Here is a 27,977-nt window from a genome sequence, read left to right on the forward strand (position 1 = left end):
ATAACCAATTATATACCAGCAAAGACTGGTATAATATATATATATGTAAATTTAAGGACTTGTTAACCTAATTTTCTCCTATCCCTTTTCTGTTTGCTCATTTTCTTCATCTTTTCTTTATTTATGTGTATTATGCAGGGAATCTGGAGCTGTATCCATGGAGTACACATTGACATGAAGAAAAAGACAGACCTTGACTTCAGCCCCCAGGACAAAATGCTTAAGCTCATTAAGTCTGCGAAACAGATGACCAACATGTCTAACCTCAGTGGCTCCCGCATGAACTCGCCTAAACGAGAATTCATGCACTCAGCTGGTCCCATGATCATGGACATGATGGCAGAGAAAGGCAACTTCATTTATGCTGACAACAGAAGCTATGCTCCCAAAGATATGATCTATGGGGACACTGGTGACCTTCAGTCTTATCTTGCAAATCGCCACAAAGACCACCTCAACAACTATATTTTTCAAGGTGGGCAGCATCCCCTGACCCTGAATGATGCCAATCCAAATACCGTGGAGGTAGCAGTGAGTGCTGACACGGTCCAAACAAATGCAAAGTCTCAGCGAACCTTGTGGAAAAAGTCAACCGACACATTGCGTTCTGTGCCACCGGGGCCTTCTCCGATGCCTGACATGCTAATGCCCGATCCACGAATATCCATGAAGACACAGCGCTACCTCCCAGAAGACACAGCCCACTCCGACATCTCTGACTGTTCAAGCAGGGGAGCCACCTACAAGGACCCAGAAAACAACAAGCACCTGAAACCCAAGGACAACTTAAAAAAAAGATCCATGACGTCAAAATACCCTAGGGATTGCAGTGAGGTGGAGCTGTCCTACTTAAAAACTAAGCAGGTCAGCGGTGGAACCAACCAAAGTGGGAGAGGAGGAGGAGGAGAGAAAATCTACACAATTGATTCAGACAGGGAGATGAGCCTCCATTCAGATCCCGTTCACTACCGTGAGAGTCATGGTCTTGGAACAGATGATTTGGATTACCCTGAAATTTACTCTGACCACAGTGATAACTATAGAAAGTGTGAGCAGCCAATCATTCATCTGAACTCCTCACCTATGCATCACACGGACTCAGATCTTCTGCCAGACTCGGCTTACTCTAAACACTACAGCCTAAAAGAGAAAAATATCTCCCTGTCCCCTCATGAATCCATTGACCGCTACAAACAGACACACTGCCGATCCTGCCTGTCCAAAGTACCCTCTAGCTACCAACAAGGAGGGTCTTACGTCGCTACAGGATCTGCCACAGCATCTGGGACGCGATCTCCATACAATCGATGTGATGCATGCCTTCACACAGCCAATTTGTATGACATTAGTGAGGACCAGCTTCTTGGTGATCCCTTGGTTAGCCCCACCATGCATCACCAAGAGCAGCAGCAGCCAGACGAAATGTTTGGTCTATACTGGCCACAGACAGATGGGCCACATGTCCAAAAAAGAAACCGCTTGAGGCTAAATCGTCAGCACTCCTTTGACAACATCATGCTCGAAAAGCCCAAGGATGTAGACCCGGGCCGACCAGCACGCAGCGTCAGCCTCAAAGAGAAGGATCGCTTTTTGGACTCAGCATCTGACTCCCACTATGCCAATCTCTTTGGGATGCGCCCTTACTCCGGCAGACTCTTTGGCACTGGGTCTAAATCAATGCTGTTTAACAATAACCTTGAGGAAAGCAAGAGGAGCAAGTCCCTGTACCCAACCCATGGCTCGGAAAACCCTTTCCTCAGTCACTCATTGAGGGATGATACCAGCAGCAGACTGGTCCATGGGCGTAGCTCCTCTGACATTTACAAACAGCTGGCAGTAGGTTCTCCTTCATTGGCCCTAGGAGCAGCTCCCATCAAAACACGCAATGATGCGAACAATCTTCGCTCTTCTGTTAAATCCACCTCTTCATACTGCTCAAGGGATGGGCGGATAGCTAATGACATGTACAATAAAGAGCATGTGATGCCTTACTCAGCCAATAAGACTAGTGCATACCCAGCCTCAAGGGGTGTCCTAAACTCAGCCCAGTTCAGCAATAGACGGGTGTATAAGAAAATCCCCAGTCTGGAGTCAGATGTTTAGTTGATATAAGAAATGTTTTCTCTCCCTCTAACTCCTCTCTGGGTTTGTATTATAATTTATCACTATGTTATCCACTAAGGGATGTCATAGCCACCTGACCATTTTTCTTCTCTTTGACATTGTGCTCAAAAAAGAACTTCTGGCCCACTTGGGACTAATTGTATTGCTCTTACTCTCTTTGCAGATGATATCACCATATTTGCCCATTGTCTCCCATGTACCAATCAGTTTAATATTTGATCAGCACTCTGCTGTACGGTTTTAAAATGGAGGAAGAGAACATAATAGTGCCATTTCTGGGATTGGTGTATTAGGTTTCTTTATCGAAGAATTCCTACTTTGGTATTAGAAGAAGAGTGTATTGTGCAGGTGTTGATGATGGTAGTGATTTTTTTTAAGGAGGATTAAGAAACAGTGGAAAAGGAGATAATGCTTATAATGACCTCCTTCTTACCATTTTTCTTTTCCACCTTCACTGACAAGCTCACTACGAGAATGGGCCTGACAAGGAAACCAGATGGGTGAACTAGACTTATAGGCATTCTGGGAAGGAAAAGGTGGAGTAGTGAGCTAGTCCAATGGTCTGCTACTTGTTGCGCTAACAGATGTACCTATGACGACACCTGAGAGTGAAGGAGAACACAAAGAGGATAAAAAAGTGAGCAAATCAGTGTAATCAACTGGCTGTTTTTGTCAGTTACTGGTTGTGGTTTTCTACTTTTTACAACTATGTCAGCAACACAATAGTGATGAGAACAATGTAGGAATAATGTTTACAAACTGAAAGAAGGCAGACTGAGAAAATGATTTGTATAGAGAAAAGACAAGAATGGAAACTCTAGACAGCAGAGAGGAATTTCATTCTTGGCACTGCACATATAAAATGATTGCAAAGTCTTACTTTTTTATTCTATTCAGCTATAAAAATTAAAAATCTATGTAGAATTTTAGTGTTTGCTTATTTGGTAGCACAATAGCAATTAGTTTAAAAAGAAACTCTCTCCCACATTTGCATTTGAAAAAAAGGCATAGCTTACTGAAAAAAAATCATCAGGAGTAGTAGGTTATTTTGCATGTGTTTATTCTTTATTCCTTCAAGACAAGAGAAAATGCACACAAATACTCAGACACATATTTATCATGTTTCTGAAAAGGGCAAAGTTAGAGGTGCTGGATGGATATAGTACAACACAAACTTTGATCTCTGATCTTTAAACATAATAAACCTGTAAAGATAATTGTGGAAGAGAATAAAGATTATATAACAAAGAGGGAAAAGATGACATCTGTGTCCGCCATCACCTCTTCTGTGGTGAGCACAGGGATAATTTTGTCTTTTGACAACTCTGCCACTGAAAACAGGGTATTTAGCTAAAAAAAAAAAAAAGCTCTGATGATCCCTTCCTTCTTCCTTTCCTTCATTTACATGTCATCAATGGTGTGATCTACAATAATTCACTTTTTTTTATTTTATTTAAGTCAAGTTTATTCTCAGTTGGCTGAAATAGGTATTGACAGTCTATTAGTATTTAAAGGGCATATATCATCACTTTTAAAAGGATTCATTGTTATTCGTTTTCAGCCGTGCATGTCATGATAATTCCATTCATTTCCATGACAAATAGAGCAATATGCAAAAATATTGTGAAAGACAAAATGTTGGTCAAAAGTGGCTAAAGAGTAATGAAGATACGTTTGGAATTCTGAACTCAGAAGCATTGATACCAAAGTTTACAGCTGAAATGTTGGTTTGAGTTTTTTCCTGACTACGAAGGAAATCAGGAAAATGTTTTCTGAGAGAACTAGATTATACCGCTAACAAATGGGGGTTTTAAAAGTACTCTGCAAATCCATTCTACATGTAATTCAACATAGGAAGAAAATAAAAGTCAAGAGTCGCAATAAATCTAATTTTAAAAAAATAACACTCTGGCAGCGTTCAGATGGAAGTTCAAGTTATTTTTTCTCCATGTAAACAGTCAATGGTTTCCTCAGAAAGTTTTCAATACACAACAGTAAGACAAAAGTCAGGACGTTACTCCAAACATACCATACCAAACTCTTGAAGTTATTAAGTTGTAGTTTAGCCTTAAATGTCATTTGACGCTAATGTTGCGTAGGTGGTGGATTAGAGGGAGGTAAATATACTGATATACATTTAGATTACAACTACAGTCAAACGCTCCCCCCTTCATTTGGCTCAGTCAGGTAAAAAAAACAAAAAAAAAACAAGTTGAATATGAAAATAAGACGGGCAAGGGTGTTTATTGATTTAACAGAGTACAGATAAAAAAGCAAAAAACACTGTAAAAGAAAGCATGTTCTTGCATAAAAACCTTTATACTCATTAACAAGAGCTATGGCTGCCTTAGTGGTTTGACTGATTTCTTTCCTAACTCTAGCATTTAAATATGTTCTCTTGTCTCAGGTTTGGGGTGTGCCTTCCCTTGAATGGAGATTTTAATTGTTTCATAAACTTCAGGCAAAAATGTTTACAACATGATCTTAATGGCGAAAATGCTCACTCCGTCATTATTCTGTGTTGCCAGTGCGTTCAAACGCACTATTTGACATGTTTTGATAAGTAACGAGAGTTAAGTTTATGGATAGCAGTTGTTCTTTGGACACAGTTTATCCTGTTGATACATTATCAGATGGTACTTCTTTTTGCTGTCAATCACATTCTCAATTAGGTACTGTCAATTTTGTAAATTAGCCAAACTAAGCATAATTGGGCATAGCTGAGACCACTAAATGGTGGGAATATACTTCCCATATCCATCCATTGTCTTTATCTGTTTATCCTTGCATGGTTGCAAGGGGCAGGTCAGCAATTATTGGGCGAGAAGCATGGTACACCAGGTAGCCAGTCAATCACAGGCCAACACAGGACAAACCATAATGCATGCACACATTTCCAAACCTGAGCTTATTTTAGAGACTAGTTAACCTAGGATTTGTGCTTTTGGACTGTGGGAAAAGGTCTGAGAATACTGGAGAACATGCAGGTCCTGCTAGGCAACAGTGCTACCAGCTGTACCACCGGAAGGCCACTCCCATGTTATGTGTTGAATATGCATCAAAAGGCACTAGTGGTATAAAAAGACGTTTTGGTGATTATGATGTCCTTTTAAAATGTATGATTATACTTTAGATTTCATAAGCTATTCTAGATTTTATGGCTCACAAATATGATTATATTTGCCCTTTAAACACTGTAGTCTTAAAGGAGATTGTTCTCACATTGTGAGTATTTGAGATCTCTTTAGGAAGAAGAATTTTTATAAATGGATCCCTTGTTTTCCTGTACACCATTGTTTGGGTGGGTTGTGGTTTGGGGCTACTGGATCCAAGGAGGCTCCACTGTTTTATACTCATCCATCACATATCCATCTGTTGGGATTTAGTGTTATCTGTGCATGACAGATCTTGGGCAAGCTTGAAATAATAACCAAAACATTTTTTTGAGGTGGGGTGGGATTAATCTGATTGTTTATTTACATGTTTTGATATTTGCATAAAGAGACATACGTGTATATACTTCCATGTTCACTCGTGCCAAACTTTTTGTAGCATAAAGCTGTACAAATTGCACACTTTAGAAAAAAGACAACTCATGAAATCACCTTTGTTAATTGATTTGTTTGATTGATTGGATCCACTAAGCCAAATTGTATCAAATAAAAATACCTCAGGATGATTCTGTGCATTTTGGAGGAGCAGTAGCAACAGAACAAAATGTGCCACAGATTTTTGTAGAAAATATATAAAATATATTATTTAAAAAGAAAAAAAAAACATAAACATGCTACAATTTATGGTGGCCACAACGCAGAATGAAACTTTTCTCCTGTTTACTATACCAGTCCAAGGTCTTCCAGTTTAGCTCTGTGTTGGAGCTCATGCAACCTGAGAGAGAAAAGGAGGAAGAGGAGGGGAACAAATGGAAGGTGGTAGGGAGCTTAGATGTTCTCAGCTCTACTTTTTTTTTTTTTTTTCCAAACTGAGCACCCTTCACAGAATGAATTCTGAGAAGCTATCCTCATATGGAATAATGGGATTGTCCCTCCTCTCTCTACTTGACTGCATTAGCCACTGTGTTTCAGCTGCTTGCTATTTTTAACAACCTCTGTCATATCACTGTTTTTGAGATACTACAGTGAACCTCTCCTTGCTCCCCAAACAGCGTATCCCTGATGTTGACTGAAACCCCCCCTTTTGCCCCTTTTTTTGCATTTATCTGCATATTTATTATGGTTATTATCATATTTATCTCCACATGCTGCCTGTGTGAGCTGTCAAGTGAACAATATGCACATGGAAAATATCAACAACGCACCATTTTGTTTCATGGACTCACAACACTTTGTTGAGTTTGTTCAACTTTTGCAGAACCATCCAGTAAGCTGATGCCGTCTTACGTTCGAACACGCACCCAAACACCCTGCCCTTGTGATGACAACCCTGCTCTTTTTAAATGACAAAAAATGTATTTTAATTACATTTAATGATAACTAATGAGGTGATGGCATGCAACCCCAAGATGTAATAAGTTTGTTTTTTACGTTTCTCTTTTTTGTTCATTCTGTTTGTTTATTTTGGTTATGATGTTATAATCACTAATGCGTTGTAACCAGATGTGAGTATATACATATTTGAGAGAAGAAAAAAAATATATATATCTGTATCTGTGTTTAACACAATGAAGATGCTGCTGTTTTGAGGAAGAAGGCGAGGAACTGACCCCTTCTGCGGCCCTCCCCCGTACTGGCAGACTGGTTGTTATCAGGCCATGTTTTGTCCAGTGATATAACAGGTTGCATGGGTAGGGGGGACGGGAAGTTGGGGGTTCAGGCTTGGGATGATGGGACATCCTCGCTCTTTCTCTGAAGGCAGGTGAGAAATATTGTATCACCAGCTCTGCTTCTCTCTTACGTCTCCTTCATGTGTGTCAGGACTTCAACTCTAAAGAAGAAGAAGAAAAAAAAGCAACCCTCAACTTTGAGTCTGCTATCCCTCCAAAGATACAAGACCTCTTTCTTTATTGTTTTGCTGTAAGAATAGAGCTTTTTTTTCTAAAAAAAAAAAAAAAAAAAAAAAAAAAAGGAGAGAAAAAACTGATACTTCCTCAAAGACTTTTAAGGTACTATTTTGAATATATTTAGAAATTACACTTGTAAAAATCGCTTGTAAATTCATACTGAAATACATCATCATGGAGAATTATAAAGAGTAAAAACAATATTTTTTTGTGTGGATTTCACAAGAGCTCTTCTGTACAGTGGCACTGTTTATCTCTCTTTCTATCTCTCCTTTTCTCTTTCTCTCTCTATAGAGCAACTAGAATAAAATTTCACCATTCACAAGGCTTGCCGTCTTGTCAGGATCTCCTGTGACAACAGGTTTTCCTTGCTTTATGTATAAACAATTTCTTCAGCTTAAGTTAAGTGACTATTTAGATGGAAATGAGAGAAAGTGTTTGATTCTTTTCTTACTTGATTTTTTAAAACTAAATATGTGATTAGGAGTCTTACAGTATCTTGCAAAACTATCCTCAAACCCTTTAAAAACATTTTTTCACATTCAGAAGAATGTGACAAAATGTTAAATGTATTTTCATAGGATTTTGTGGTAGACCAACACACAGTAGTGCATAACTGAGCTGTAAAAGGAAAATAACACAATTAAAATGGCTTAATTCTGCAGGCTTACCCTTGAATAAAATCCAAACCAATCAACCATCTTTAAAAAACAATTATAAAATAAATGGCTTTATTTTAATCTTTAAATAAGGACACAGCTATTCTGCAAAGGCCTTAGATGTTTGTTAAAGAATAGCAAATAACAGACAACACCATGAAGACCAAGGATCATACTAGTCAGGTCAGAGATCAAGTCCTGGAGAAATTTAGAGCAGGGTTAGATATAAAACAATATTCCAAGCTTAAGATATAGACACTTTCTTCTGGTAGCTCTGGAGTAGCTACGGCGATCCAGAGTACAGATGAGAAAACTGTTGACAGGGCAACCAACTGTTGACAGGTTGCCACCAAGAAGTCCGACCTTCGTGGTGGAGTCATGAAAGAAAAACCAAAAGTGCTATTGCTAAAGCCTGCTACAAGTCATGTAGGGGATACAGCAAACATGTGGAAGAAGGTGCTCTCCTCAGATTATGCCATTAACCTTTCTGAGCCGGCATGCACAATTCTACTTGTGGCAGAAATGTAGAACTGGAGCTTCACTCAGAAATCATTACCAACCTCCCGGAACATGGGGGTTAGCAACGTCATGCTGTCGTGAAGAACACTTTTTGAGCAGGGAAAATAAAAACTGGTCAAAGTTCATCAAAGATGGATTGCACAAGCTACAGAGCAATTCTGGAACATAGCCTACTAGAGCCAGCACAATACTGAGACAGTCAAAGACTAACTGGAATAATTTAGGTCAGTTTGTCCTAGTGAGCTAATTTTTGCACTTTTTAGAGATGATCCCACGAGTGACAGTCATTTGATCCGTGTATGTTAATTTAAGTCAGGGGTCTCAAACTCCAGTCCTCGAGGGTCACAGTCTTGCAACTTTTAGATGTGCCTCTGCTGCACCACACCTGAATAGAATAATTAGGTCGTTAAGGCTCTGGAGAACTGGTCTACACAAGGAGGAGGTCATTAAGCCATTTCATTCCAGTGTTTTGTACCTGTGGCACATCTAAAAACTGTAGGACAGCGGCCCTTGAGGACTGGAGTTTGAGACCCTTGAACTAGGTAAACATCTGAAATGCGCAGGACAATTAATATTGAGGACTAGAATCAGCCACCCCCGGTTTAGATCAAACCATGGTCTAGTCAAATCCAAATCCAATTGAAAATCTTTAGCAATGAAAGGTTGTTCTATAAATTATGGAGACTGTATACAAACCATCTGTAATCCACATCACAGTTATGCCTTATTTTGTTGGTATATACCATAAAAAAACGAAAACTAAATGATTTTAATATTCAAAAAATTCAAGGGCAAGAATATTTTTTGCAAGGCACCGTAGATTTCTACTAAGAAAACATTAATTTGGAAATCTGAGGTTTTTATGAGCAGTGCTTTTGTTTGTTTCCAATAAAAGTCCACTTATTTAGACTTATGATTCCTGGTCGATCTGTAATCACAATTTATCTTGTCTGCTAGTAGATTTTGCATCTCTGAGCTTTTTTTGTCCTCCCTGTTTTTTGTGACACAATCAATGTCATCTACCTGGAGTCATATAGCCATATAAAATATAACGCAGAGGCTTCATCGTAATTTAGAGACAATGTGTCAGTTGTCTTTAATGTAGTCTATCAGTGACAACTCGTTAAGTGCATCGCACATCTGTGGTGTATGATGTTTGTAAATACAAAAAAAAAAATTACATCCTATTTTCAACTAAACAACCCAAACCAGGGTGATTCTTTTCATTATTAATGAGTTTGAACTCATGTTGTTGCAAGGAAATCCATAGTGATTTCATTTTAGCACAACCATGTAAAGTTCAGAACCTGAAGAGGTTAAACACTTAATTTAGCCATAGCAGATTAAGGCCTAAAAGAGCGTTGTAGTGGTAATTATTTAATTGCTGGGGAAATTAGCATAATGGTGGGCAATTGTTAAATGTATATTTGTCTCTAATGAGTACAGCACTTTATGAACCAAAACTTGAAAACCTGCAAGAAGTTTCTTTAAAAAAAAGAACTAAGATAAATTTGTTTCCACGGATAAATGTTCGCACTGTTTCACATTTTGTCATAAGAAGTATTTCTTATGAAAAAATTAAAGGAAGCGCTACACAGTCTAATCATCACGTAATGTCTGAAGTATGCATGATGCTTTTAATAATGGCACCATTCTAAATAGTCGCTACAGGATATAATGAGATCAGTGCTGTGGAGTTCACACTATTCGCCTGTGTCATAACCAGGTATGTAACCTTTCTGTGATGACTATGCCTTCCTTTATCGTTTTTCTTTTTTTATACTGTAACAGATCCATTCCTGACCCTCTATGATTATCCCAAAATGAGCAGGTCATCATTAATCAAATTAATTAGGAAGCAAGGGCCACCATAAGTTTCAGCTTTAACCAGGAACCAGGAAAAGATCTGGATAGATTACCGTGAGATTACATAATAGCATTATTATGTCTGTCCCGCAATATTTAACTTGCAGTTGCAATTTTTTGGCTGAATTTTGAAAAAAAAAAAAAACTAACAAGCTTTTTGCGGTAATAAAATTGTGCATACTCTTGTGTTAAATGCGTAGCAAGGCAAAGTGGGAGCTTAATTTCCTAGGGCCTTTCGTCTTCCAATAACAATGAAGGCATTTGGTGTCACAAAGATGTTACTATCAAGAAATTGATCAAAACAACTATCTCTGCAACACTGATATTTACTGAAGCTAAAATATTTTCCAGTATTGCATTAGCACATGGTTCCTCTTATGTAAGTATTTACAGTTGTTGAAAAAAAAAATAGATAAAGTATAATAATAATCATAATAATCATCAGAAGTGAATTAAAACCTTTACATTTACATTCTAATGTGGAAATTGTGGCATGAGATCATGAAAATGCGATTGTCTAACTGTGTAGCTAGTCAATATATGAGTTTCACTCTCTGAAATAAGTGACAAAAATATTATACTTCAAATTCAAATTTTCTTTTAGATGTACCTGTATTTTATCTACTCGAATAACCAACTATGTAGTTGCACCACCCAGCTGCTGCTCCCTGTTTTGCATGTTACAAAAACATTAGGAAGGTTTTTAGCATTTCCATTCTGCTTTTCCATTTTGGCTTAGCTTTATGATACAGTGTAATGTGCTGCCGAGAGCATCCACCTTGAAACTGAAATCCTTAAAAAGGATGGTTAAAAACACGCTTCATACATAACAAGCCGGAACCAATCCTGTCAACTTGCAGAGGCTGGCTGGTGAGAGCTGGAACAAGCAAGGTCTATCATTAGCAACACATGATTAGCTGCTTAATAATGTAGCCATGCTGAAATTCACATTATGCATTTTCTTTGTCTTTCTACTCTCACATAGGATAACACATAAAATGCTATCCATCTGTCCGTCAGTTCTCTTCTCCTGTCCTATTAACAATATATAACCCTACTAATTTCCTCTTCCATTTTGATCTTGATCTAATTGGTTTTTTTTTGTTTATTTGTGTGTTTGTTTTTTAAATAGGGATTTTGGTGAGTATGTAGAAGCATTGAACATCTGCTGTCTTACTTTGAAGAATCAGAGAGAAGTTCTCAAGAAAGAAAAAAGTAAACCACTTTTTCATGCTGGTAATTTTAATCATCTTTCTAGCATGATTAAAATTGAATTTTGAATGTCATCATTGTTGAATCAACCAATTTACGTCATCGTTCATTTCTCAGTAAGCAGCAGTTCTGGTCCTTTAGAAGTTGACTTGCATAGAAATTCATCCACCTACTTAGAACCCAGAAGACAGTGACTTAAGTCTTTGGATGAAAGTGGATGAAATCTATGCCATGAGTGAAAAGGTCCACAGGTTGCATAATGGGAAAAAAAAAATTACATTTGTAAATTTGATCACATTTCTGTTCTCCTAGCGTTCATTAGCCAGAACATTAGCCACTGATCTGGCAGCAGACTGATAGAAAAACTTGCTTCATATGAATGAAATTCACTCCTGTTCTGAGAAGCATTCACCTCGATTCCCGACTGAGAATATTTGCCAGATTCTCTAGAATAAATTCTGTTTTGCCTCTACAGTCTGCAGGCAAGATACTCACTGCACACATACAGTATATTCCCCACAAACCCACTTATAAATGGCTTTTTATATTTTCTAATACTTTACTTGTGATTATGACCACTCTGTGATGAGAGCAGATGTCTCAGTAGATTTGGTTTAAGAGGTTGGTAAAAGATGTAAGAGACAACGATATACAAACCAGAGGTGCAGGGAGGGGCAGTAATTGAAATGGGGATGTCATTCATCAAGTTTCATAGAGGTGGGACAAACTGTGAGGTGCGGCCACGTTTGTTTGTGTGAAAAGGAATAAGCGTGAACGCTTCGGCGTGTGCGTGCGTGTGTGTGTGTGTTACCTGTCAGCCAACTAAACAAAAGGACTGTGGCAGATCATTTTCTTCATGCAGAGAGGTGGAAGAAACAAAAAAGAGCACTCATTTATTTTGTCATTTTCTATTCTCCCTTTTGGGTACCAGAAAATCACCTTCAATTTAAATTTATTTAGAAAAACAATCGGCTGCAGCAGGATCAAGCAAATCTTTTTTTTTATTATATTTTTGTGGGTCCAGCAGTGCTCCTTTCAGACATTTTTCTTCATCATATACAAACAAAATTCTAAAAATGTTAAGTCCTGACAGTTAGAAGATGTAAGAAAGAGTACAATCTCCTTCAGTATCTGCTCTATAACCTAATATTTACAAGACTTAAAAAAAAGCAGGACTTTGATCTCAGCAACACTTAAAAATTTTGAAGGTTTCTAGTAAAACTAAATTATAGCCTTATTTATACTTTTAAATCTTACAATGCATTTTTAGTTTATTACAGATTTTCTTGGTGCATTTCTCATACAAAAGCATTTGCAATTTGTTCACAAAAATTATAAATTCATTTTTAGATCATATCATGATTTCAAGATTGAACAACTACGTTAGAGAAATTCAATTCTGTTCTAAGAAATGCACCAAAGTGGCTGAGAAAAAAAAAAAAAACTGTATCATGAAATATTGCACAAGCCATTCATACTTCATTTGACATGAAGTATGAAATTCAGACTTCATACATCACCTGCTCACAAGGGGGCCATAGGGTGCCTTCACATGTGAACTCATGCAGGCCAGATTTTTGTGAGAGCAAAGATCCAATGAGCAGACAGTGACTATCAAGCTCTGATTTATTGGGTGGCATTGAACTGAATGTCGAAATACGAAACGTCAGGGCTTCCAAGTAAATCTTTTTGTTTACTTCACTCCGAAATGCTGAAAATACCGCAGCCTGTCAAGCAGCAACGTCCCAAAGGTTTAGAATCCTAAACAAAAATATGATTCACTTGCATTGCTATTAAATATTACATAAATGTTTTTTTTGTTTTTTTTTTTTAACCTTTATTCTATAGCTATATTTTTCAATGTGCAGTTGGGATTTAATTCTAAATATTGAAATATATTCTTAATATGATGCACATCAAACGGTAACAACAAAAATATTTTTAAGCTTTCAGGAGACGGAGCTGTTGCAAGGTAAGAGATGGCGTACATCCTGTATGCCATTATGTGTATTAATGCACAACCGTCCTCCTGTTTCCAGTCTGTAATTAGATGACAAAATTATGTTTATGAGTTGTGACACACAGTATGAAGAACATGGAAACGCATATCAGAGAGTCCTGACATTTAAACTGTAGACCTTTTTGTTGGGAGGCAACCAAATACGCCCACAGAAAATAAATTTTTTTTAATCGTCTTTTCAAAATTTGCCACATCGTTGCGCTCATGATTAGATCGAACGACCTCAATCATTCTCACAGCCTGTAAGCAAGAGGGAAATAAAGGCAAATTCAGTGTATTAAAATGAGATACCGCAAAGTAATTGCAACTGCGCTTTGTCAGTTGGCAACAACTACAGTCCGGTTTCAATGAGAAAATGGTGCAAATGAATTGCTAATACGCAAAAGAGGCCCCAAAATGCTTCTGGTTTGTGGCTTTTATAGCTTTCAAAGTACATCGGAGCTGTAGATTTATTTTCAAAGTTTATTGATAAACACTATTTTTTATTGAATAGGATATTACACATCTTATTAAAACAGAACACCTGATTTAAGTATTCAACAACAGGCCGTATAACATTCTTCATCTTATTTTCCTCACAGATTTGAAGAGATGGATTATACACTTACAAAATTTTATTATGACTTAATGCTCAGATTTTATGTGGCCAAAAGAAACAGCACTTTTCCTTCTTTAATTAAATCAAACGTGTATAAACATCAGTTTATTTCTTATCTTCTAAAAACAAGAGCAACAAAAAAAGAAATGACTAAAGAAATTATTCATTTGAAACTGGCATCTTTCTGAATATCCCAGGGAGGTAGATGGGGCATAAAAGCTCAATTCCAAATGCATTATGATCTAAATGTCATGTTCAGTGATTGTAAAAGGTTTTAAGAGGGAATGTATGTTTTTGATGTGAAATTTATGAGCACAACAAAAACACAATATAGTGTAGGCACCCCAGGACACTGGACTGAAACGCAGTGGATGGACGATATACTGATAGATTTCATTTCACCTTAATGCCTCAATCTTTGTCATACACTGACTTTCATGCCTTCTTGTTGAAATAAGACTTTCATGACCTCCTGTGAAACACTTATTGTATTTTTTGATTCCTTAATAATCACAAAACGATCGCTAAAGCGCAATACCGTTTACAGAATGTAGACTGGAACGAACACAGGGATGGAAAACTTGAGGAAGTGTGTCGTTAAATACAGTAGTTCTAATACTTGGGTAAGGAACAGATTTTATTGTCAAACTGATATGCAAGCTGTTAAGTTGTCATCCAAATGATATCAGAGACTGTCATAGGAATCATTTTCATTTTTTTTTTTTTGCATATGAACCATTCTCTCTCAGGACACTTTTGGCAGTGTGATATTAGCCTGAGGAAGCCTGTCCTCACTGACACGAACAACTGTGTCCCCCAGTAGCATCTGTTCCCACCTACAGCCACGTGTCCTGCTTTTTTTGTGTCCTTGAGCTATAAAGCAAAGCGGTGATGCCTGCTCCAGTTTTCTGTGGGTAAGAATCTCAGCCAGACGGCTAAACTTTTAGAAGCTTGAGAGAGAGCAGGCTTTTTAAAATCACTAAAACACCTTTGCCCATTCTCTGGTAGACTGAATCTTTCACACTTAAAAAATACATAAAGTGAAGATCCACTCAACATAAAAACACTGAAGATACATTGTTGGTGTTTTTTTTCCCCCTCCCTCCTTTCAGCAAGGGATGAAAAAAAGAGCTTGTGGGCAAAACAACAAAACATGCAGCAACCGTCCAATCTAGGCAAGCATCTGTGTGTGTGCATATAGACTTTAACAACAAACTTTAAGAGGCTAAGCTGCAGCTGTGCCTAATGCACATTAAATTAGAGTTCCTCTCTTACCGTGTGGGGGTGCAGGGATGCCTTCGACTTATTTGTTTTCGTTGCTGGAGCACAGATTTGCGTGCTTTTGTGTCCTGAAATTGACCTTTCAGTGTTGTGAATCTCAATAAAGGGCCCCATAAATCATTGCAGGTGTCTCAAACATGCCGGCAGGTAATTAATTGCAGGGGAGTTGGAGCCAATCTGAGCTGAGAGCTCAGGGGTGGGCCAGGAAATATGCACACGAGCAGGCTTCTTTTGGTGGCTTTCCGTTTCACTTGTGATTTCAATGGCTTTTATTTTCTTACATCATTAAATTCCAATTATGAAGACTCATTTTTTAAAATTTGTCGTTAAATCAGACTTATCTGTTTGTTAACTAAATAAAGGTTGTTGTTTTTTTATTGTTTTGCGGAAAGAAACTCTGGAAGTCACATTTACTAGGTGGAATGATTGACTCCATTGACACCAATAAAATGACAGATCAGCCTTTTACTCTCTCACTGATTTTACGAATCAATCATGATTAACCAAATTTAGCTTTTTCCACAAATAAAATTCCAAAACTAAATCCTTACATGTCAAAGCACAAAACTGATTTCTACAAAGTAATGACAATAAAATATGTTTAACCAAACACATGATTACATAAATATTCAACCGCTTCAATTCAGCGAGATGTGATGGCATCTTTGACTGCCATCACATCACAGAGTGGATAGATCTTCATCTGGCTTTCTGCAGTTTTATGCCATTTTTCCAAGCAAAACTGAGCTAGCTTTCTCAGGTTGCATGGGGATCAATTATGAACAGCCCTTTTCAAGTCAAACAACCTTTTTTTTTCTTCTTTGAATCAAGGTTTGAGCTCCTCTGGGGAAATCCCAACGACATTCCAGGAAAGTTCCACAACATTCCAGATCACAATAAAATAAGTTCTTTCCTTGCCTTTTACCTGGAGGTTACAAAGCAAAAAGAAAGTCCAGGGTCCAGAAGGGACACGTTCAAGCTCTGCCGCTGCAGCGGAACACATGGGGGAAAAAAAGACATATTTCATCTTAAAATGAAAGGGTTAGAGATAGGGTAGGAAGGACATACATTTTGTTGAAAGTTTGTTTGAAAGTTCTTCATTTTTGCCCAGCAAGAACAGCTGGATAATTGGAATGGAAACAACAAAATTATCCCAAGACACAGATCACAACTGGTTTTGGAATGAAAACAGAGGCTTCCACTAACCATGGAAGTCTCAAGCTTACTCTATAGCAGAATATGTCGATATTTGACCGTGAATGCACAGTTTTGGATCTTTTAGTGTAAATCAGTGGAAAGAATAATCGCTTGGTAAGAATAATACAAAGGTTGTGAGTTCACAAGTGTCCCTTTACAAGATGCTGAACTTTGACTTTCCTACTGATGTATCAGAGTGTAAAACGTATAACTGTTGCATACAAGCTTTTTGAATAGAGGCGTGATAACAAAAAGCCCTGCATATGTCCAATTCTTTAACATTCATAAAACAGATAATTAAAAGCCAAAAGTTAATGGCATTCATGCAATGATGTGTGTAGGCAAATATCTTACTGAAACTGTAATTCCTCATAGCAAGATTATGATCTTAGCTTTGCATTGATAAACAGATAAAGTCCTACTGGGCATTCTAATACCAAGCATGCGATTTCTAGAGCTGAAATTTTAAATTGGGTTAAGCAAAGGCAGGTGTTCTTGCATGAATTATCCAGTTATAATGTATACTCTTCTGGTCCTATACAATCACATTGGCCCCTCAAAAAAGGATAAACAACCACGCTAGTACCGGAGGCTAATTGTCTCGCAGAGTAATCACAAACAAGGGGTAATTATTTATTGCCAAAGCTTCCTCATTTAATTTCTAGTTGCCGCAACAGTGTGGATGTAATATGAATGGGCAAAGCGCAGGTGCAAATCTGCGCGAGCACTCATGTTTGATTAAAGATACGACGCTTGATTGCAGAATACCACCGGGAGACAACGGTGTTAATTGATGTGGGTGCATGAGCTCGTCTGTAAAATGTTCGCCCGTGGAGAGGCACAGCTTTCAAATACAGCTAAGGAAGCCCTGCTGTGGATCAGTCTGCCTTAACAGCCCGTAACTTGTACAAAAAAAAAAAAACTACATAACCCACGATTGATGGAGGAGATATAATGAGAATTGCATGTGGATTTTAGGATTTTTGAGTTTATTCAATCTAAATTCGTGGGGATTTATTTTTGTGTGTACAGAAGTGTGTGTTTGTGACGGATTGATTTCATAGCTCAGCTCCCTCTGTCCAAGTACAACCAGTGATCCAAAGGTTAGACATGATCTGAGCGGCAGACGATGAGGCTGAGGAAACTGTGCATGCGATTTTCTTCCCAGCTGACTTAGGCGATTGTAACTAAGAATTATGTGATGAGACTTATTTGGGTATGTAGGACAGCCACTCAGATGTCTTGGCTGCTGGCTAACATGAACACAAACATAGAAACACTTAATTCCACTCACTTTTTTATAATCTGTACATCTTCTACTTTGTTTAATTTCTCTGTAATATCAAACACGAGCACAGATTACAATTTGTTGCTAAAATCACGTTTGTTTGTTTGTTTTACCAAAACTATTATTTCCCCCATGCACCAAACTTTAACCTTGGCACAAGACATTTAGACGTGTTTTGTAAATATGTTGATTTAGTTTTTTTTTTTTTTTTAAACAAAACAATTTATCTTTTCTTTAGAAGGCATTTATGTGTGTGGAGTTTATGCGGACACATATATTTTTATTACATTTTTGGATTAGAAGATGTTGCAAGTTTGGATTTCAGTGTTAAATTTACATTTGGTCAGTGAATTTAAATTAAAATTTTGACAGAGGGATACAAATGTATAACTCGACTCATATGTTTTTAAGATATATGCAAAATGTACAAACACTGTGTTAAACTTTAAATGGCATCACCTCCAGCTGCTTCATTTCATAATCAAATGTTCCTCAAAATAAAACAGGTCCATCGCAGAGCAACACTATAGTCTGCTTACATTTGGCCAAATCTTTTGGCTTGGTTGTAAGATTTTTTTTCTCTCAGTATCTTTTTTTCTAACTTATTCCTTTTCCATCAGTACAACTTCTAACTTTTATTTCATATAGTTTGTTTTTAATTTTGTTCCTCACAAAGCTGTTGCTGGCCCAGATAAAAATGCATAGCAGTGCTTGGCCAGCCGTGTTACGTAACACCACCACACTGCCTGAAGTCAGGCCTGCCTTAAAGTGATATTAACCTCGGATGATGATGATCTATGTCTAATATATATATATGTATATATATATATATATATATATATATATATATATATATATATGTGTGTGTGTGTGTGTGTGTTCGTGGGGTGTGTGTGTGTATATATTGTTTTTCTTTACAAGAAAAATGTAAGGTTATAGGCTTGCCTTCAACTCAACTCCAACAATGTTTTGTCAGTATTCAGTTAGCACAAAATTCATAGACTAATGTTTTACTTTCATTTCAGAATTTATGATCAATCCACGGTAATAACAGAAAATATTCTAACTCTGCAAATGTTCATTTCCTAAAGCAAATTGGATATTATGCCAAATCAAATTAAAGAAAGGACGTTATGCAAGGATGAAGTAGAAATGTGCCAAAAGTCCCTTTGTGAGATGGTAGTTATTTTGTACTAAATGTCTTCATTAATTAAACAAGGTGGAGATGTATGGTTAGTCTTCCTGTCATCAAGTACTGTTTTCTGGAACATATTTTGCTTAGTGACACCTAATAAAGTTTATTAGCTCTTCATCATGTTTTTCTTTTATTTTTGATTTTTGCCATCAGCCTACAAACAGTATTGCGCAGCTGTTGACATGTTATCAGTGTTGATTTGTCACAACAAATTCTGTTGTTCACATTGTTGTTGTGCCATTCTTTCATGTGCAGTTTACATGTTTTCCATGAGCCCATCTTGGTTTTCTCTCAGTATTGCAGTGAACTTTCACACTCGAAAAAACATGCATGTCTAAGTGATTCTAAACTGACATGGACTTATAATTTGCATATGAGAGTCCAGGCTGGACTCCACCTTTTGTCCAATGGGAATTGAGATATGCTGCTGTTAACACTCCTTCAGAAAGCTAAAAAAAAAAGAATTATGAAAAATAAATGAGTTTGTGTTGCAAATTGTCTCCTCTTAAACTCAAAAAGTATGATATTCAAGGTCTGCTGAAGGATTTTTTTTGACTGACTGAATAAGTGGAGTCACTTGGGACCCTCTTTTATGAACACTCAGCTGCCTCTGCTGGACTGTTCCACTTTAGCTCATCCTTTTTCTGTCCCCATCCTCCCACTCTGATGAAGGCATTCAGACAAAGAAAAGTCCCCTCTGCACCTCCACATGAGAGCAATGCATTGAAGAAAAGAAGCAGAGTATTTAAGATTTGACGGCTCTTATCAGCTGGGACAGTCCGACCAAGTACTTCTCTTGTTGTCATTGCAACTGAGAAGTAAAAGTTTTCAGCAGTGCAAGCTTTAAGATGTTTCTTGGGCCCTAGTGATAACCTAAAATCAGACCACATTTTTTGAAAAGTTTCAGTCCACTGCTACCAGTTTGAAAGCAACAACCTTCTCATAAAAAGACACTCTGGTAGAAGAGAAGAGAAGGGAATACCAAAGCAGAAAAAAAAAACTTTAGACCTTACATATTAGACACAAACATCACATTGCATTTTAGCCATAAGCAATGCTAGACTAAACAACCAGACCATCTCATGTCAACCTGCCCATCTTCTATGCTTTGCTTTAGTGGCTTAGGTAGGTTATGGTGCTAATAAAAATAACTATCCCTTTATTAATTCCTTTTTGCTCATCTTCTTCTTTTTTACCTGAATAAATTCAAAAAGAAGTTTTATATTTATTGGTCCGATCTCAAAAAGCAACACTACTGCTTTCATACAATGAGAAATCACCTTTTATGGCACACATTTGGTTTTGTTACTGTTGAATTTCATGTCACCATCCACAACTTGGGTTAATTACTGCCAGATAATTACCGCCTGATTTCCAACTTGAAATCTTTCTCCGAACTTGAAAGAAATGTAAGACATTTGTTAATCTGGGAAGTTTTGAGAAAGCATTTTTAGGACTCAAGGGAAACACAAACCTCATGAAGTAAACACAGAACGGCTGTGAACCTCCCCAGCAGTGAGTGAATCGACTGCTGGGTTAGGAGATCACAAAAGAACCCAAAACAACATCTAACGCACTGCTGGGCTCAGTTGCCTGAGGTAAAATCAGTACTTATGATTCAACGCCAGGAAATGGATCACTGTAGACCAAAGGGAACACAAAAGCCAGAACCATGAAATCTGTTCTTCAACAGAAAAGCTTAGAGGAGTGTGACTGGCCATTGTTTGTGATCAAAATGTGAAGAATATGATTATTGCTGGATATAGTATTATTATTATTATCATTATCATTAAATATGTGTTGGTGTTTTTAGTTTTGTGGTGAAATTTAAAGAAATAATGATTGTTCCTCAAATGTAAGTAAAGTTAAATAGATGCTGCACTGATAGGTTAACGTGACTATTCCTGCAGCTTTCTCAAGTAGATCTGGAAACATTTCAACTTCAGGGGGTAATTTGGCCATTTTAACTCTTTAAAAATTTGTTAAAATGTGATTACCCAAAGTTCTTGTAAAATTAATTTCAAGAACCATTAAAATGAACTGTTACACAGCACAGGTTTCATACGCATACCAACAAATAAAAACAAGAACACATGTCGAATGACTTTTTTTTTTTGTGGATTCAAAAGACAGCCTTGAAGCCCACTCAGGTGCAAGGAAATTAAATTACTACACTGGAGCTTTGAGGGAGAACTATCAAAATTAAAATCAGAGTAACTTAATTGGAAACTCATGGTGGAATGGTTGCTTGTTTTGAGTCTGCCCCCCTTCCTTTTAAATATGCTTCAATAAACGGCTGCAGATAAAAATGTCACGATGTCAAAACAAATTAAGAGTTCGTCTTATCATTAATGATTCACAACTTTGAATATGCTGTTTAGGAGTTTGCCATATTTGGGAAACCTTGCACGAAAACTGAAATGTATTTGTAAAACGCTGAGGAAATCAGCTTCTGTTTTAATTTTGGAAATTCATAGGTTATTCACCTCATTAGCATAATTCTCATTATTTGGCCAACAGCACAGCATCAACTAATAAAGTATGAGCAAACAGATATGGTCACATATTATATGCATCAATGTACCTGGATGTGGTACACAGCAGAAGGCTACACAGGTTCATAGTAAACACAGTTTATATGTGAAATGTACTTGTTTCCAGTGATATTTTGCCCATAACCACGCTCTCGGGACAGATATGTTTAATGTTGTCTATGCATGAGAGTGTTGTCTGTGATCTGCCTTAACTAAAGAAAAGAGGACAGGGTAAGCAAACAGCCAGAAGCTTCAGGATGTCAGGATTAATACCAACAAACAGGAAGAAAGAAACATACATGGGCAAACACTCGTGCAGGGAGGGTGCTGTGTGTGGGCGAGGGGTTTGGAGATTATCAACTCTCATAATGTTCAGTGGAAGTTGAGCACTGACCTTGTTTCACCTGGCCCTCTCCTCTTTAGCTTCCCCATCGTCCCCACTCTCTGTCCCTGGAAGAGCTTACGCAGGTCTTTTGTAACACTTGAGGGATATTTGCTCCTGCTGGATTTTTTTCCCCCTTGTCACTTAGCCAATGCTTTGCTCCTGTGCTGAATTTTTTATCAGAAACACATTTCCTCTGGAACCTGAAAACGCTTTGCTCACACTTTTTTGCTAATGTTCAGCATGCAGGATAGTCAGTCTTGCATGCACCTTACAAGATAATTTTTTTCCCCCTCTCTCCGTCTCTCTTTCTCAAAAACACCTAAATCTTTGACACCCAGTGCGGTTATAAGAAAACTTAAATCTAAAGTTGGTGTTTTGTAAGAGTGTGCTAAAAATTTAAGATAGTATGGTAAAGCTCTCCAGTGTCGAATGTACATCTTACATGAGCTCCCAAACAAAACTTACTAAAAATCTCCCTGCCACACTGACTCCATTACAGCATGTCAGAAAAAATATGCTTGCTGATATCAAATGATTTCACTTTTGTGCTGATATATGTTTTCTTTTTTTTGAGAACTGCAGCTGTTTTACAGCAGTACAAGGACACTATGAGGCCCTGCATTCATGTAAATATCCTTTTTCACTTTCCACATTTTTTCACATTACAATTAAGGTCCCATCATATCTGTAAAACAAACAACCTGATAATGTAAAATACAATTAACTCATCTCCACCATTCAACTTTAGCACTAAAACTATGCCGTAGGTGTGGACATTTAGGGCATTGTAAGTACATTCAACTTGTATTAGCTGTTTATAGCATAAATGCAATTGAAGATTTGGAATGTAAAATGCTACTAAAGCGGCAGTATTATGTAAAATTAATCATGTTGTTTTATTCCCTCATCAAAATAAAATAAAATACCTGGAATGTTGCTTTGATTCTTTCATGTTTGAGAAATCCTTGAATTTCCCATAGCAACCATTCAGAGGGGCAAATTGGTCTCACCAATATGTATATATATTCAGCTATATTTTCATCTACAATGTTCTTTTTTTAATGAACACAAAGTATTGCATAATTTTGTGGAGGAAATTGATTAATTATTTAAAATTTGTTTCACCAGTATAAATCTGAAAGTGAGGCATACATTTTTAAACGGCCCCAATGAGTCAGTGCTTTGTAGATTTCTCTTTTTCTTTCTGTTATTGCAGCTGCAGGTTTTCTGGGAATATGTCCTTTCCAGATTTGCTAAATGAGCATCTGTGATTTTTGCCTTTGACTCTTAACGACATACAGTAGCTCAAACTCTGTCAGGTTGAGTGGGCGGCATATACAAACATCAGTTTTAATGTATTGACAGATTCTCAATTAGATTAGGTGCAGTTCATTCTGACATGATTTTATCTAAAGTATTTTGTTATTACTCTGCTCATTTATTTAACATCCACTCAAAGGGGGATGTTAGACTTTCTCAAGTCTGTTTAATCTCTAACATGGCAACATTTTTCACGTTACTTTAAGATGACCAACAAGTTATTCTTAGTGTTAAAGATAGCTTACAGTCAGTAATTATGTATGTAGGGATAGCAAATTGTGACATGAATTAGTGAACTTTGAGAAGTTTTTTTTTAATTTTTTTTATCATCTGATTAATGTTTGGGCGAACACAAAATGAGGTCCGAATGTTATTTGACTGATTAAGAGAAGGATGTATCATAACTATCATTACAACTTGGCTTATGGGCCTAAAATAACAGTGTGTTCTGTTATTTGGATGAAAAAAGAAAGCAAAACAACAATCTGCAACCTCAAACTCCAGCTGCTTCACCAGACCCCATCCAAGTTTCCCCGTGAGTGTATTGATCAGGTTCATGTTTTTTCTTTTTCTTTCTTTCTTTTTTTTTTTACAGCTTTTGTTGTATTTGAAAGAAATGTTTCTCAACCAATGCTTGATGCCTTTGTGATATTTTTTTTTGAATCTCTTGTTTTCATTGTCTCCAATAAAGATGAAAGACAAATACAGGGATTGTATGGACTTTCATTTTTAATAATTCCACTTATTTTCAGGCTCACATTTTCTTTGTTTCCATGTATTTCATAAAATACAGAAGTTTAATTTAAATTGGAATATTTATAAACTGCCGTTGAGAACAAAAACGGTATAGTTTAAATATGAAATATGACTTTGACTTGAATAAACATGCTCTAAAAAGACCAGAGTTCATCCTCTTAACTGATTCTGTTTGATAACTCAGATCAATTGGAATATATATACGACTGAATTGAAATATTTTATTTTTTATAAAGTGCCTTGAGACATTTGTTTTGAATTGGCACTATATAAATAAACTGAATTCAACTGAATCACCAAGTAACGTTTCTGAGATCATTCGACTGAAAATGTTGATCTCGTTTCAAGGCTTTGCATTAGTTGTAACTAATACTCAAGATCAAACTTTTAAATGCACCGTGGGTGGACTGTGACAATTTTCAGCTTGATTGAGCCTGACGAGTGACCAATTTTAAAAAAAATGAATTCTTTTTTAGACCAGTGAACACATCAAGCCTTGCCAAATCACAAGGACAACAGCACTCTTTGCTGTAGAAGCAAAGAGTGCTGTTGTCACACAAAATGCAGTGTTAGGTATTTTGAATACCAGTGAGGTGTTTAGCAATGATGCAAGAGGAATCTGGGGCATGTAAGGAACTATTTAAATGATGTGTTCAGGTGACATTCTGAGTGCAAAGAAAAGTAAATAATGAGACTTATAATACTTTGAAAAATGTTTTCTGCCATTTATTCTAAAGACCTAAAGTTTCTCTTCTCTGTGATCCTGTTCTTTTGAGTAATCATCCACCCATCTGATGTTTTGTCCTTTTACACCTCAAACACTAACAAGCTGCCTAAGCTCCTTTTGTAATTAGTATATCCATTTCTATCCCTAACCCTTTTCTTATCTCCCCATTCCTTTGCTTTTTCCGTACCAAGTTTTTAGATGCATGATTTATAGTTTGAGCTCTGTGACTCTGCCATAAATATTTTACAAGAAGCAAAATGGCTTTTTTTGTTTGTTTGCTTGGCTTTTTTTCCAATAGAAAAAAAAAATGTGGGTTTAGTATAAAAAGGGAGAAAAGGAAAAAGGATTTTTGGAGTTTATGAAGCGCATGAAAACAACTCCTCATTTCTTTAAGATTATGCTGATACATTATATAGAGTGGTTGTAGTATGTGGTTTCAGCATTGATCTCAGTTTCACTCTAAAGTATAATAGCCGTAATTCTTTGGAAACATCAAACTTCTGCTGTTTGAAGAATATACCACATACAATAGTTTTGGTTGACAATAGCAAAGTGATAAGCAAACAGGTGAGTAGCTTACTGAGATTGTTATGAAAAAAAAATTGCAGAAGGAAGTTTATTCCTGATCAAACGTTCTCATTTTAGGCCTGTACACATCAGCACACCCAATTAAAATACTCAAGGTGTGATGTAGTAGCTTGTTCTGCATCCTTCAGCATATACAGCTATTTTCTAGCAATGAATACGATGTGCACATTACTTAATAAGTCAACTTTTAACACATTTTTAGTAATTAAGTAGTTTTTCCACTGTTTGTTTTTGCTAGTTATTTAATACTTACTACATCAACAGTTATTCTGATTCCATCAATGATTTTGTCATATTATTGCAGCCTGTTTGTAGTTTATAAGTTTAGTTCTCACATCCTTGGAAACAAAACTTCATGTGTTGAAATATGTGAAGATGAAAACACAAGCTTTGACAGGGTGTCCTGAGTTTTTCCACATGACAAAGTATAAACCTGGGAAACAAAGCTTATAAAAAATAAGCAGGCAGCATCTTTTCCACATGCCCACTATTTGCTGCAAAAAAAAACAATTTCTTGTTCATCTTTTCCAGCTTTGTTGTGAGTGTTATCCTCGAACAGCTTTGAAAGGTTGTGCATGGGATATTTCTCCAAATCCTTGAATTTAACAAAGTTAAGGGAACATTTAGTGGAGTCCTCCACAAAGCCGTGAAATAATCGCTCAGCAGCAACTCTCTATTGACTGCCCATAAATGAGTTTTAATTCTTTTTATTTGGTGCTTCTTCAGCCCCAGTTTCAATACTGCCCTTGGCCGCTGACTATTGTAGGCCATATCAAAATCTGCCTCTGCTTGTTTGTTCAGCACATGTTGAGACTGGGGACTTTATTGTTGTCCTTGCACCACGGGACATGTCACTGCGTTTCAGTTGAGCTTTCAAGTCTTCTCTTGAATGCAGGGCAGGGAGGAGCTTGTGCTTCATTCATCATTCTCTAAAGACATGCAACATTGTCATATATTAGGCTAAAACTAACTAGGATAAATGAAATGTGAATTAACACCAAAACAAGCTATTTGTCATGTTTCAGTGTAGACAACACAAAGTTTTAAAACGCTTGCAATCCATATCATAATAACAACTCCGATATTCAGAACTGCAGAGTCCTGTATGGTCGAAGGAAGCAGAATGCACTGCAATGTATTAAGGTGTGGTGCAGCTACTGTATGCAGCTCAGACAGTGAGGTGTCAACAGGCAACAGAGTGACTGACAGTTAATGGGAGATAGATGATCATCAGCCAAAGGAGAACAGATGGTAACAGGGGAAAAGTGCACACATGCACACGCATACATACCTGTGCACAGGGACACATATCCTCAGTGGCATAAAATAATTACACTATCAAGGGCACCTTCTGGTACTCTGGAAAATATGGGAATGTGTATGCCCACTCTTACTAAAATAGATGCTGCTGACTTGGTTGAACTGTCAATCAAGCAGTTTCATTTCTCTCATACTGTGACTCAACTTAAATGTATCTACAGATTCTCACTGAGGCGCCACTGAGGGTAAAAACCTGTCCTACCGTCATTTGACCGTCAAACCTTTTAATCAGCCCACTAATTATTTTGTGTTTTCCTTGTTTAATTATGTCTAATTCATAAGACGATCAGATGATATGTTCTGCATGTTGTTTCGAGTAAAAGGTAAAGGAGTTGTATTTGGAAATGTCTGTGATGTCTAGGGGTAAATAGATTAACACTTGTTTAAGCACCTTTTGTGTAATCATCAGGTGTAAATATATGTATATACTTGCAACCTAGAAAACCAAATGAAGAATGTTTTATATAAGGTATACTACATAACAGCTATTTACCTCTGTGGGTGGTGTTGGTGGGAGAGTCTGCAGATGGGTACAGGTGTGCCTTGTTGCAGTTCAACTGATCAGGTGTAGCGCTCCAAGTCCAACAGGCTCTAAACAGATGTTTTCTGTGTTGAGCTCAGCAAGGTTGGATAATTGTGTGCTAATTTCACAGCTGACTCTATAATTCTTTAAAGCACAGCCTGCACACAATCCTCAGGAGTCAAACTGTGTGCTGCCACAGCGTTTTTACAGGTTTAGCCCTTGCTTTACAATAGTATGATTTTTTTTTTTTCTTTTTGTCCTTGTGTTTTTATGGTGTCCAGTATGAACAAAAGAAGTTCAGATAATTACACAGAAGGTGGAGTTGTTATAAGTGGACAAGATGAGCAATGGCTAAGACATATTTTTCTCATTTTATACCACCTAAGATTTGACCTCCTCAGATGAATTCAGAAGTCCCAGCTGTAAAACAACATACAGCGTATTATTATGTTTCAGTGTAGGATTATTTCTCTTCATATGCTCAATTCTACTTTTCTAACTGCAAAATGTGCAATGCCTCAAAAAAACTACACAAAACAAAACTATTCGGTGTCAAGGAATTTCGTTGAATTCTGTTCAATGACAATAAATGCTATCTAATATAATCTAATCTAATCTAATCTAACTATTCCATTGCCTAATTGTACTTTTACAAAATGTGTTACACATTGAAATTGAAACCTTTTGTGTATGTTATTTTATGTATCCGATCAAGGCAAGATTTTGCATAATTGTGAAATGAAATGAACCAACATGAGGTTTTTCACAAATAAAAACATGAAAACCATGACATCTTTGAGAAATTTCTCTTGCAATGTTCTTCTTAGCAAAAAATTCAGACTGAG

General features: G+C 37.0%; 1 protein-coding gene across 3 annotated transcripts in view; it reads left to right on the top strand.

Moving 5' to 3' along the window:
* grin2aa (glutamate receptor, ionotropic, N-methyl D-aspartate 2A, a) overlaps positions 1–9,231 on the top strand; it is a 169,747-nt gene extending 160,516 nt beyond the window's left edge. For 2 of the 3 annotated variants that reach the window (XM_028042110.1, XM_028042111.1), the window contains one exon: positions 139–2,103. In XM_028042110.1, the coding sequence (XP_027897911.1) occupies positions 139–2,103 (1,965 nt within the window). Of the gene's footprint in view, positions 1–138 lie in introns of all 3 variants that reach the window. The other variant, XM_028042109.1, reaches the window with a different exon arrangement.
* Positions 9,232–27,977: the final 18,746 nt, after the last annotated feature.

This window comes from Xiphophorus couchianus, chromosome 16 (assembly GCF_001444195.1).
Source record: "Xiphophorus couchianus chromosome 16, X_couchianus-1.0, whole genome shotgun sequence".
NCBI lineage: Eukaryota > Metazoa > Chordata > Actinopteri > Cyprinodontiformes > Poeciliidae > Xiphophorus > Xiphophorus couchianus.